This window comes from Helianthus annuus, chromosome 16, assembly GCF_002127325.2.
Source record: "Helianthus annuus cultivar XRQ/B chromosome 16, HanXRQr2.0-SUNRISE, whole genome shotgun sequence".
NCBI classification, from domain to species: domain Eukaryota; kingdom Viridiplantae; phylum Streptophyta; class Magnoliopsida; order Asterales; family Asteraceae; genus Helianthus; species Helianthus annuus.
The window spans coordinates 163,590,175-163,605,143 of NC_035448.2; the positions used below are offsets into that span (position 1 = coordinate 163,590,175).

General features: G+C 34.9%; 1 protein-coding gene across 1 annotated transcript; it reads left to right on the plus strand.

The window, feature by feature from the left end:
• The first annotated feature begins 11,902 nt into the window (after positions 1–11,902).
• LOC110916749 (ethylene-responsive transcription factor 13) lies at positions 11,903–13,414 on the plus strand. The gene has a single exon (XM_022161429.2). It carries the CDS (start codon positions 11,945–11,947, stop codon positions 12,872–12,874), a length of 930 nt encoding a protein of 309 aa, XP_022017121.1. The 5' UTR covers positions 11,903–11,944; the 3' UTR covers positions 12,875–13,414.
• The last annotated feature ends 1,555 nt before the right edge of the window (positions 13,415–14,969 follow it).

The window sequence follows — 14,969 nt, forward strand, 5'->3', positions numbered from 1 at the left end:
GGTTATGTGAGAGGAGGAAGGAGGGGATGGCCCGGCACACCCGGCTGGAGGTTGCCGGTTGTGATGCTTGCCGGAAGAGGGGGGCGGTGTGGGGGTCCGGCGCCGGGCCAAGCCGGGCCAAGCCGGCCCCCATACCTTCTAGTCTTAGCTGATAACTGGAGAATACTATGAAGTATTAGGTAGGCGTCACATCATAGTAATTGGGAGGATGGTCCATCACACAAAAACAATGAAAATGGGAGGATGATCCTACCCCGCCATTTTAGTTGTTTTTTTTAACATTATCTTTTTTTAACATTTAACAAATAAATAAGAAAATATTTTCACTAATATTAAACAACATTAAATAAACTTAAAAAAACATAAACTTTAAAAAAAATCCTAATAACTTAAATAGTTAATTACTGTTTTCGTCCCTATGGTTTGTCAAAAATCACTATTTCAATCCATTAGTTTAAAAATTGCGATTTCAGTCTCTATTGTTTCACTTTCGTAACCATTTTAGTCCCTGTACATACAGAATAAATAGATTAAAATGGTTACGAAAGTGAAACCACAGGGACTGAAATGGTTACGAAAGTGAAACCACGGGGACTGAAATGGTTACAAAAGTGAAACCACAGGGACTGAAATCGTAATTTTTAAACTAATGGACTGAAATAGTGATTTTTGACAAACCACAGGGAGGAAAACAGTAATTAACTCTAACTTAAAAAAAAACATAAACTTAAAAAAAAACCCTAAGCATTAAAAAAATATTAAAAACCTACTAGTCTTCATCCTGCATATGGTCGTCTGGTTCATTTTGAGCGTCGTTCCAAATGTACTCCACCAAGTCCGACGTACATTTTTGTAAATTAGTGAAACCCCTTTGCCCCCTAGCGTCGTATCGCAGCGTAAAAAACAGATCAGACTGGGCCATGTCATCTGCGATACGTCAAAAAAGTCGACGACTCATTCGGAACCGACGTCGAAACATCTTGTCTGTGTACACGGGTTCGTCGGCAAAATAATCGGCCACTAGTTTATCGTAGGCGGCTATATATTTAAAACGAAAAATATATCAAATTCATTGTAGAATACATTTTTAAATTTAAATAAACATACGAAAAAAAAGTAAAGTACCTTCTTTGTCTTGGTTTAATTTTGCTCGTCTAGTTTACCGTTGGGACGACGCTTTATCATCCGCCATGAAAATTTGAGCCGCGTACATAATCATGTTTTCGAAAAATGCGTCATTCTCGCCCGAAGATGATGAATACTACGTCGACGAAGAAGATGAAGAAAGTGAAGAAGGTGAAGACATGGTAAATTTTGAGAGAGAGATGGGGTGGTAGTGGGTAAAAAATGGTATAAAAATGTTGAGTTTATATAAAAAGGGAAGAGTGTTTATAAAATGTGAGAGAGATATGAGATTGTAGTGGGTGAAAAGGTGTGAAAAATGGTGTAAAAGTGATGAATATTTATAATATATGGTATGATTTTGGTAATTTTTTTAAAAAATAGCCGTTGAAAATTATTGTGGAAATTGAAATTTAATTTTTTTTATTGTAACAGTCAACAAGCATCAAACCCCACAACTTTTTGTCCTTTTGTGATCTGTCTCAAACGGCTAGGGGCGACGCTCAGGACGAGGACCGGGGGGGGAGGGGGGGGGGGCATGGTGTTTGCTCCGTCGCCGGGCCTGGACGGGTGGGGGACGCTCCCCATACCATCTAGCCTTATAAAACATCTATGTTCATATTATATGGGTGATGGTAATTGGACACCCAAATTGTTTGGACACCCCCTATACACATATACACAGGTATAGGGTTATATGCATCATATAGGTTTAATATGCATTGAATGAACACTTTATATGACACGTGTAGTGTTATACGTGTCATGGTGGTTGATTGATGTGTCTGACCCCCAAGAATCATGCTGCAAATAGTTAACCCTATACGCATAGTGTTATACACGTCTTATAGGGTTTGATTGATGTGTACTTTCCTTAAATCCTGGGGGTGGCAAGTGAAAAATTAAAGCCTATATGACGCGTATAACGCTATATGTGTCATATAGGTCATGAAATTTGCTTTAAAGCCTTCTAGTGGCTGGTGATCATTGAATCCTATATGACTTGTATATCCATATGCGTGTTGTATAGGGTACAAGATGTGTCCAACCCTATAAAACCCGTATAACTCTATATGCGTCGCATAGTACATCATAACTAAATCCTTTTATATTTTAAGTACTACTAGTTGAACGATATAAGTTTGAAAGCATAAAATATCTAAAAGTAGAAAACATTCAGTTTTCAAAAAGATGGCGCCGTCAGAGAAGGTGAGTGGGTGTTAAGGCCATCCGTACTTATAAAGCCCCTTTGTGGGCGTTATGCAACACGTGTCGTGCCACGTCACACAGGGGCTTTACGGAGCGTTATATCACTTAATACCGTAGTCATAAAGCCCCTACCTATCATTACCTAATTATTAATTTTCAATTTTTTTAATTAATTATAAAAACACTTTCAAAATTTTGATTGGTCAAAATTTGAAAACCAAACACATATAGCGCCGTTATATGCATGGCGCCACCCACCAAAAAAGCCCCCATAATGCCATCTGTTGTGGTGTTCGGAGCGTTATAGGAGAAAAAAAAAAAAACCAAATATCACGCCTCAGTATAGAGGGTCTAAGTAAGACAAACGAAAGCATGCGCCATGTAAAGCAACTAGTTTACAAATAAGAAAGTGTGCACAATATTCAAAATTTCCATTTTCTTTGGATTTTAGTGATTTGGTTACAGTGACAATTACACTTTTTTCAATCTGATTGACCCACATGCATGCATAGGCAACTCGTAGAAGGTGGCAGGAAGCTTTCAAGGCACAACTTTCTCAGTTTTTTTCCTTCTTTTGAAAAGCAATAAACAAAATATTTTTTGAACAACGGGGAAAAGTTTTTTTTTTTTTTTTTTTTTTTTTTGAAACGTGTTAATTATTTGTGAATGTCGGAAGGTCTAACATGCGTTGTCTTAACCGGGTCTGCGTTAGAGAGCCATCTCACACAATAGATCCCCAATATTTAAACCCCTCAATGAGAAACCCAGACTCGAACTTGAAACCTGAAGGGTAAAACTTATCTGGACCCACTATAGGTGGAACTTAAATACCCGTGGCCAAAGACTAGAGCGATGGTTAGCAGGGAAAAGTTATATATCAAATATCAAAACGCACTCTAGCAAGAAGGTAGAGATGTAACTAAGATAAGAAAAGAAAACTTATTACACCCATAATTCTTTCGATGTTGAAGCTACACCACATATACCATTCCATGCTCGAACTTGGGTCAACTGCAATATCCTTAGCTTTAAAATACTCATCAGAATTAATATATTTAGAATCATTCTGAATTATCTGGACATCACCCTCTATCCAAGCCGACACATATGTCCATACAATGGGTCACACGATCAAAGTTGATGGACGCCCTCATAATGTGTTATGGGTTGTGTATGGCCTACAAAGTTTAAAAAACTTAAATATGATGTACCGGCCGAAAACCTACTTTTGTAAATGTTTCATTTAAATATTTAATTCATCGCCATCTTCACAATGCTATGAAATTATAGAAATGCATGTGTTCTGTTTTAGTCATTTCAACCAATAAAGAAAATCAATGTACGGTAACAAAATTTACACTAATATTACAACTATATATTGAACTAAAGTCGAATTATGTTCGTGTAGGGCCTTCCTCAAAAATTCTTAACACATTTTGGGTCTAGAGGGGGTAAAAATAGCGAGCCCAAATAAAAATTCAAGTTTCAACTTTCAGTTTTCAGACATCAATAATTCAAGTTCCAACTTTCAATTATAAAACATCAATATCTAAAATAAAAAAATATTAAAAGTAAACAAAATAAATAATTTACGATTAGATTTAATATCAAAAATATATATTAGATATTTGTCAATTTAGACAAAGTAACTGATAGGATTAAATCATATATTAAAAGTAAATAAAGTAAAAGGAACAAAACAAACAATTTTAAATACATGAGCAATTAAAAACCAAAAAAAAAAAAAATAGTTTCTTTCCTTAAATGCACCATTATATAAAAATTAAATAGGTAAAGTTGGACTTGAACCCAAATTTTTCATCTTGAAATATAAGTCCTAACCAACTAAACAACCTTGTTTTTTTTCTTTTCCCCACCAAAATAATAAAAATACAATTTATACATAAGATATATCTTAAAAAACTAAAAATTTCGTACATCTCAAAAGTTTGGGCCTGGGGCCACCGCCCATCTCGTTCATGCTCAAAACCGGGATGCTCCTGCAGAAATACCTTTATATATATGTACACAAATTTTTACACGTGCCTAGTTAACAAAAAATAAATATTTTCAAATTTATACGTTCAAAACTATTAGGTGTTCCACCTCTATTTATAAGGTTGAGGGCTCTAATTCTATAAGGTGTAAATATAGATGATTAACATGTGTATTTATAAGTAAGTTTACTTAGCTGTTAAAAAATCAGATAGTGTAATTTAAATTTAAAGTAAATATAAAAGTGAATCAATACTAAAAAGGATATGATAATGACGAACTGAACAATAATGGATTGAAAACAATTAAATTAAATTAAAATATATAATAAAACTAATTACCTCTATAACATTTATGAAGTTTGGTGAATAGTAGTTCACCTGTTTTGGGCCCAATCAATTTACAATTTTGTCCCCGTTTTAAAATTATGATTTTACCATCAGTTTAAATTTATGTTTTTACTCCGGTTCAAAATAAATTTATGTTTTTCCCCCAGTTAATAATTACAATTTTATCCTCGGTTCAAAATTACGATTTTACCTCGTTTAAATTTACAGTTTCGCCATTAGTTTTGTTTTGTTACTCCCAGCTAAAGTACGATTTTGCTCTCAATTTAAATTTACATTTTTGTCATCGTTTTTGTTTGCTTTTCCAATATAATTACGATTTTGCCTCCAATGTATAACAACAGACACAAGATGGGGGAATAGTGTCAGGAAGCTGTCTAGCACTCCCTCATTGGCCCAACCAATTTACGATTTTATCCCTGCTTAAAAATTACGATTTTCCCATCATTTCAAAATTACGTTTTTACCCCCATTTCAAAATAAAATTATGCTTTTGCTCCCATCTAAAAATTACTATTTTGCGTTCGGTTCAAAATTACGATTTTGACGCATTTAAATTTACAGTTTTGCCATTAGTTTTGTTTTTTCCCCATCCTGCCAAATTACGATTTTGCCCTCAATTTAAATTTACATGTTTTGCCATCGTTTTCCTTTGCTTTCCCAGTTAAATTACGACTTTGTCACAGTATAAAATTACAGTCATACCATCGTTTTAGTTTTTTTTTTTTTTTTTTTTTTTTTTTTTTTTTTTTTTTGACAAAACTATAGAAGTGTTTTGTTTTAATTGTTTGACTTGGTGTAATTTTTATTTGTGTCAAGCGGCTGCCTGGAACACGCTCATTTATCCTGAAAAATTATAATTTTGCCCAATGTTTAAAATTATTGTTTTTCTATCGTTTTTGTTTTTCTTAAGCAAAAGTATGATAATGTTTTAATTTAATTGGTTGACTCAATGTAATTTGTTTGAGATCGTGTTATGAGTAGTATATAAAAATAACCGAAATACGAACGTACATGTTATGAGAGAGAAATATTCGGCTTAGTGTCCCGCAACGCGGGCGGGGCAAAATCTAGTTTCTGACTATTATGTGAATTTCGGAAAATTAATCCCTGTTCATTAGAGCCGCCATATTTAAACAAACATTCACTTCCATATTATATAACCCTACAAAAAGTAACTTGGGGTGCCTTAGGGTAACTCAAAAGTTGTGTCTTTTTACACATAACCCTTAACTAATACCCTTGCTTCATAAACACATAACCCAAACCAACATGTCCCAATATATATACCCCTTTAATAAATATATTTGGGTTATGTCCCGTTTATTTAAAAGTCACACCCTTCACTTCATTTTACTCTCGCATATGTACTTGATTAAACTCTTCAAATGAACCGAGACATACTTGAACCAACACACAGCATAAGAATCAACAATTCATGTGTTTAGATCACACTCATTCAAAAAGTCACAACTCTTCAAACAATTTTTAAATATAACACACCCTTACGAAAATGTCACAACTTTTAAACACAACACACCCTTTCAAAAGTCACAACCCATCAAACTACTTTTAAATATATCATACCCATTACAATTTTTGCATGAAACCAATCATCACACCTATTCAATCTTCCATTGTCGATCTGTTCGCATGGAATATGGAATCATCGCTTCCACTTATATTATGTATATATGATATACATACAAATACTCAAACCTACCCATTAGTGACGTAACCACAATATGCAGAACATGCATGGAACATCCCACCATTTGAAAGGAATTAAACAAACACATGAACTATCGCACCGGCACACTAATAAACGGCATAAAATCAAAGGGTCACACCCTTTCAAGTTACTACACAACCGGAAAATACGGATGCACCGTTCTGACGCACCATTTGAACTGGAAAGAAACCGATGCACCGTTTAAAGTTGCAAGTTAAGTTACTACACACCCGGAAAGTACCGACGCACCATTTGAACCCAAAAGTAACTAACGCATTGTTCCGACACACCGTTTGGAAAAAAAATAAACAAATCAACACTGAATCGTTGTATCGTTTCATTATTAATATATATAATAATCCAGATTATTAACCACTATAGTCACTTATGGCATCTCTCCGAACATGCAACCGTCGTATCGTATCCGTACATATCATCGCATCCCCTCCGAACAACAACCGCCATTTCCCTTCATATTTATATATGATATAAGCCGGATAACAACCGCCCTCAAAATAACTCGGCCACAATAACAAATGAAGGCAACGACGTATCTCTCCATTCGCTGGATAATAAAGATCCAACACATCACTTGGTTCATGATTCATGAGGCTGCAATTCAATTCGATTAGATTGATTGACTGACGGAGATTTCGATTGTTTGCAGTGAGTGTACCAAAGTGCCGAGAATGTGAAGGGGGTTCGCTGACCACCAGGAGGGAGAAGGCCATGCTAGCGGTTGTGCACCGGAGGGGGGTTGTCGGCCACAACCACGAAACTGTAGTGACGGTGAAATGGTGAAAAGTTTGGGATGAGATGATCATTTTATGTTGCAAAGCCTATTATAAAAAAATCTAAAACGAGTCTCACTTTATTACTATGTTCAAGCGTGCACATCAACGCATATGGTTTCACGTGATGGTTTTCTTTTGCTTTATTTTTCAGTTTTTAGATTTGTTTTAAAGAGTGTTAACCATGATATAAACGAGATTACTGTTAGTATTATTATAATAAATTTTACTATCATTGTTTTCGTTAATTTTTTTAAAAAAGTTGAATACACAACTATTTCCCATGTTGAAATTTTGATGTTGTATTGTTAGATTTTAATTGAAAATAAATTTACTTTTGTTATATAATTGGGGATATTGCGAAATAATTTACTTTTTGGTAGATAATTTAGGGATATTGAATTTTGTTACGAAGATATGTTGAAATGTGCAACAGATGTAATCCATAAACTATGTTATTTTTGCCTACATTTGTATTTTAGATGGATGATGATGTAGGTTATGTGAAATTGTGCTTTTTTTTCTGAACGGCGTATGGTTAGGATGTTGCTAACCTTAGTTTGTTAGTATCACCAAGTTAGTATTAAAACTCCCCCACTGCCTGAATTTAAACCCAGGACCTCCAAGAGAAGCAACACTTCCCACCTTCCACTTGACCACTAGGCCAAGAGATCATTTGAAATTGTCCCTTTTATGAAACTTATTCAAGAAATACATTTGTTTGCAATTGAGTTTTTTTTCAAGAAACACCTCTATGTCTATTATTGTCAAATGGGTTTTCTTATCAACAACTAACCACATGTTATGCCCCATCTTTTGATATGATGCCTTTTAAGTTTTAAAAATAATAAATTTGTTTTAGGCGAAAATCGCATAAAAATTTGCTACCAAGTTCAATTTTGTGGTATTTTGTTGTTGGATTTTGTTATTATTTTCAAAAGAATTGAAAATTAACCCACTTTGGATGCAGTTGGTGAATAGAATATAGTCATATTAAAATAACTCATTTTCAACACCCCGCTGCAACGCGCGGGTTAGCGTCAACTCGTTCACAACAAACGGTAATATTTGATTTCCACAAGTTTTGCTATTTTCCACGGTTCCGCCATATACGATCTCGTCCCTCTCCGTGGCACTCTCTTTGAACAAATTGTTGTCGTGGAGTAGTACTTCAACAAAGTAGACTGACGAAATAACACCATAAAAAGGGGCATATATTATTATTATTATTATTATTATTATTATTATTATTATTATTATTATTATTATTATTATTATTATTATTATTATTATTATTATTATTATTCTTATTATTATTATTATTATTATTATTATTACGTAATTTGTTATGAACCATCAAGTGAGTTTACTAATTACACGTGTGGTCCTAAAAGTTGTTAAAAATGAACTCGGTTGGTCCACTGAATTAACCTCTGTTAAACTTTTTAGTTAACTATGTATGAAATGACTATATTACCATTGAACAATTAAAATATATATATATATATATATATATATATAGGGTAGGGATCCTAAGAGAAGTCCACCCTATATGAGAAACTTGAGAAGCATTCTGGACCACACATTTTTCTAAGCCTTTCGTAATATACACATATGTATAGTTTAAAATTGACTATATACATATGTGTATAATGAGTTATACACATATGTATATAGTCAATTTTAAACTATACATATGTGTATATTACGAAAGGCTTAGAAAAATGTGTGGTCCAGAATGCTTCTCAAGTTTCTCAACTAGCATATCACTTCTCACATGATCCTTTTCCTATATATATATATATATATATATATATATATATATATATATATATATATATATATTCGAGATCTTTTCTGCGAGTCGAGAAAAATTCACCGTCAATCATCTTTATCGACCAGATCGATGTTGTTGGCGGCTAGCATGGCAGAACTTTGAATTGTGAACGCGATCAGACACTAAACCAGGTAATATCTAGTCATCTACTCCTGTACTTTCACTTTTGTGGTCAAACGTTGTTTTAAAATCTAAATGAAGGGTGTTTGGTGTTTTTTTTAGCTTTTGACAGAAATGGATGGGTTTGAGAAAGAAGAAAGTGTGGTGGTTATAGCTGCCACAAACAGACCCGAAACATTGGATTTCGCTCTGATGAGGCCTGGTCGGTTTTCGAGAAAAGTGCGTGTGGACGAGCCAAACGAGAGTGCCAAATTCAAATCGACCGACTCCATCGTTCCACCTTATCATGTCTGCTTTGGTGGCTTGGTGGTGGTGGAGGTAGTTGCAGGTTGTGGTGGGTTGTGAAGGTGGAGGAGGTGATGGTGTTAGAGTTTTTTTTTAGAGAGATAGGTTGAAGAAGATGAGTAGTGGACCATCTTCTTTATATATATTTTTTATTTCTTTTAATTGTTCAGGGGTAATATAGTTATTTCACACATAAATAACTAAGAAATTTAACAGTGGTTAGGTCAGGGGACCAACCGAGTTCATTTTTGACAACTTTTGGGACCACGCATGTAATTAGTAAGCCACTAGGAACAAGTACGAAATTTTTGCAAACCACACAGGGACCAACCAACTCAATTCCGACGTATCGTTTTTTTTTAAACGAAATAAAACATTAACTGAATAATGATTAAATTTGTAGGTGCGCCTGATATTGTGGTCGCATCGAACCAACTCAATTCTGTCGTATCGTTTTTTTAACGGAAAAGGTTACTTATACTCTACTTTATACCAATAATATAAAATACTCATTTGGTCAGGTTTGAAGCTGAGATCTTCCATCTAAGAAGAGACATGTGTCTCTACTGAATGAGCTAGCTAGCTCCGGATTGGCCTGACAATTCTTATACTAGTTAATTATTTTGTTTATATGTATTCTTATTACTGTGCTTATTTTTTATCAGCTTAAAGAAAGTTAATTTTTTAATAGGGAACACAAAAATAAAACTACAAACACAAAGTAGAATCGTCTCACCACAGTAGTCATTGCGATTGAACATAAAGCAAAATCATTTCACCACCGTTGTTGTCATCGTGATTTGTCGTTGAACTCGTAGATCTCGCCATCGTGATTGAACTCGTAGAACTGGTCAAATCCTTCTCTATAATACAGAACCCACTCTTTTCCTTTCTAAAATGGTTTCTATACTCAAAAGATCTATTTGAAAATGGTATACCTGGAATCATATAAGTAGTATGATAATTGTTTCTATAGTTTTCTTAATAGCATTAAATACACATAATAGTACAGAACCCACTCTTTCCCTTTCTAAAATGGTTTCTATACTCAAAAGATATATTTGAAAATGGTATACCTGGAATCATATAAGCCATATGATAATTGTTTCTATAGTTTTCTTAATAACATAAAATACACATATTAAATGTTGCGAGAAATGTGAGAATGAATTGGTCAAAAAAAATTTCGAATACAATATTAGAAAATAAATTTACACGTTTAAATTTACATGTGTTCATAAATTAAGAGATTTACATATGTGTAAGTTTGCCATTTACACGTGTAAATTTGTTGTATTTACAATGTGAAAAAAACTTATTATAACATGCGTGATTAGCTTTTTACCTCACGTGTGATTTCTGATTTTGTACATGAGTAATTATGTTCATGTGTGATTATGGTTTTTAACATACGTGATTATGGTTTTTTTAACATGTGTGATTAGGGTTTTGAGTTTTATGACGTACGTAAATTAATCTCGTCCGTATCGTATGTTAAGGAATATTGTACGTTAACCCCCCTCTTTATATATAATAGTTATAAGAGTATTTTCCGACGAAAACGTTAAATAAAGATATTTAATGTATTTCCCATAGGAATTGCATCGGATATTTGCGAAGTTTTTCCCACAATTTTTTTCATTATCACTAATTTGTCATTATATTGTCACGAATTTTACGGTTTTATTTCCTTGGAATTATGCGTCATCGAAAATTTGTTGGTAATTTTTGTAGAGAGGTGTATGAATCATGAATTTGGTGCAAGTTTAGATTAGTGGTCCCAATTCCTATCAAGCCAAGACATGAACAATAAAGCAGACTTAGAATTGTTCTATCTAATATGTTTACCAAACCATATATATGTGGAATACTAAGATAAATATTCACAGGTCTATAAATCAAAATCAGTTCAGGGTATATTTAGGTTTGTATAGAACTATAAATGTTACTATATTACACTTGAGAATTTGTTATGGGACATGCTATATACACGTAATTAACAATTTAATCCCACATCGTTTTCAAATGTTTAAGGTTGTACTTAACTTTCTTTTGAAGGTTAGGTCTAGTTTCATAGGCCCTTACATTTGAACAATCGTTTGAATATTCACCGAATGATCATTTGAGATAGGGCTTGTGTCATACCATTACCCCCTATAACATTAAAAAACATTTGAGTGTTTTCATTGGACGCTCGTCTGACTGAAAAGTGACGTATGATTAGCAGAGCCCTTTTTATATATACTCAAGTTGGTTTGTTTATTAAATTTTAAATTTGGAATAATTTGTAATTATTAAAACTTTTACACATATGTTCTAATATGTTACATTAAAATATCTTATTTTGTTTGTCAGTGTCTAATAATATAAATCTTAATGTCACATGCAGTCAATATTCGACTGATGTCTTCACCTTTATATATCTGGAAATCCCAAATGTTTTTTCTCATCTTTTAAGCACTTCAACCCTCACCCCTATCTTCTCTTATCTTAAACACAAAGAAAAATGTTTACACAAGCGAATGACCATCTATACTACCTCGAATTCATTAGAAAGCATCTTCTTGATGATCATTCAGATTTTTTTCCAGATAATAACCAAAACCCTGTTAGTATTGCGAGCAATGAAACCAATGATTGGAGTTTTCTCGAAAACTCAGACGAATCAATGATAAACATGGAAGACATCTCGAAGTTTTGTATGGCCTTATGTTCATCAAACTCAACCGAGTATAGCCCTGATTCAAACCTAGTTTATCCAAGTACAATGCCTGACCAAATTAGCGACGGAAATCTTGAAGTCACAAGCTCCTCTTATGGTCAAAATTACACCCAACAAATATTTCAAGACACCAATAATGACTTCTCTGAATTTCCAAGCATCATCGAAGAAACACAACAGTTTTCTCCCATCTCTAATCTCTCAGCCATCTACAACAGCATTGTGCAAGCTCCAAACAAGCCGCTACAGTTAGATTTTTCTACAGGAAATGTTATAGCATATGGTGATGAAGCTCCGCTAACTCTTGTGAAGAAAGATTTTTCTAAAGATGATGAAGGCTTTCAAGCTAAGCAGCCACAGTTAATGCCGAACGCAAGGTATAGAGGTGTAAGACGACGACCATGGGGAAAGTTCACCGCGGAGATGAGGAATCCCGAAAAGAAAGGTTCGAGATTGTGGCTTGGGACCTATGACACACCCGAAGAAGCTGCCATGGCGTATGATCAAGCCGCTTTTAAACATCGTGGCTCTCAAGCTTTGCTTAATTTCCCGCATTTGATTGGGTCACACCACGAAAATCCCAAAAAACTTGCCAGAAAAAGGTGTCATGATGGCAAATCCCAGTCTTCTTCTTCTTCATCATCATCGTCATCTTCTTCGTTAGATGATTCAGAATTCCGTAATAGGAAGAGGAGCAAAATTTCTGCTAATTAGAGCATCCATAGTGCTAGAGTTTTAAAACACCCACAAACCTGCCACCTCAACCCCTATATCAGATTTCCAACATCCTTAAAAAACAACCATCTTTCCTTCCTAAGATGCTACCTTATTTTTCAGACACCCACGTTTTATAAAGGAAAAGAACATTGTTTGTGTGTTTGGAGCCCACTATATATGTCGTTTGGAATTCTAGACGAAGGAGGTAACACCACAATAGGGGAGGTTAGGAATTGGGCTAGTTTGAAAATCTAGATGGTGCTACATAAACACCTTTGTGGATGCGTTTGGGACTTTGTCCACTACAGTAGAATATTGCTTCATATTCGAAAAGTTAGTATATGATTTTTTGATTATTTCACAAACAAGTCGTTGTTTTGATCAATTCCTTTTCTTCTCTCTGGATATTAATCTTCTTCAACGGGCTCCACATGCAAATATCATGGGACCAGATACTACCTCCACCAAATTATACGTTTGTAGTTCAGTTCTCCAACAATTTAAACAAGCTGATAATTCATCTAGTTATTAGGAATCATTATGGTATATTCATGTATCTTCTTCGAGTTATTTTTGCATTTTTGTTATAGTTCAAATACACTATATTTATAATAACACTATCTCAAAGCATCTACGGTATATAAAACAAAGGAAAAAGTACATGTTTTGTTCTTTATCTTTATACCCTTTTACAGGCGGTGTCGTTTTCAACGAATTTTGATAGGTTTTTCCCTTTAAAGGGAATTTTGTTTCCCTTTTTTTCCTTTACCCCCAACTCGGTTAGATTTTTTTGTTAAATCTGATCATGTGACTTGTATGTAAAGGTATTTTTGTCATTTCATCTAAAAGGACTAAATATGTAAATAACTTCTCTCCACCACCACCAAACAACCTCCTGCCAAAGTCACTGCTGGCACCAGCCACCACAAAATTAATCATAGCTCAAATCAAATTACACCTCACTTTGAAATCAAATTAGAAGGAAATGATTCAAGTTGAAGCAACACAAACAAATCTAATCAAAAAAGGCCACATACATTGCATCAAACCCTCCAACAACATCCCTGAATTTGTTGAGATCAGGCGCAGGTCGTCGCCTCCGGCAACATGATGAAGCTTTCTGCCATTAACCCACCTGAATTTGTATCAAACCCTCCAACCACATCCTAGAATTTGTTGAGATCCACCATTAACCCACCCGCCACCACCACCATCAACCCACCACTACCCCCTCAGAAACATCCACCACCACCGTCCACCTGCCGACCACCACCCAAACCATCCAAAACAATGCCATCATCACCATCACCATCACCCTCACCGCCACCCACACAACCTGAAAATGCCACCATCACCGCAAACCACCTGTAACCACCACCACCACCACCATCACCGTAATCACTTTACCACAAAACTATGAAACCGCCACCATCGCCCTAAATCACCACAAACACCTGAAACCACCACCACCTCGTCGGAACCCTAATCCCATCGGAAACCTAATTTGTCGTTGTCGCTAACACTACCACAGATACATCCACCACAAACATCCAACCACCACCACCATTGCACAGCCCCCACCCCCACCACCACCGTCATCCAAACACCCACTCCACCACTACCGTTCAGATTTGCATAAAACCCCCAACCCTGACCACACCATTGTTCCGATCTGCGATGAAGAAGACATGGCCGGAATAATTGTGTTGTTGCGGTGGCCGGAATGATGTGCTGTTGTGGTGGCCTGAATGGGTGGACTGGCGGTGGGTTTATTGAGAGAGAGATGCGTGTCTGGGTTTTTAGAGAGAGAAAGAATAGTGTGGTGGGAATGGATGAATGGGTTTTATATAATTAAAAAAGGTTTTATATAATTAAAAAACGTTTATTAATATACTATGATGTTAAAAGACAACAACACCCTTATATGGTGTCCACGTAATCAGATTTAACAAATAGGATGTAACCGCAAGGATTTTCCCTATAAAGTGCAAAACCTGTCGAAATTCGTTGAAAAGAACACCACCTGAAAATACTGTTAAGATACAGGACAAAACGTGTAATTTATCCTAAAACAAAAGGTTAACAATGGAAT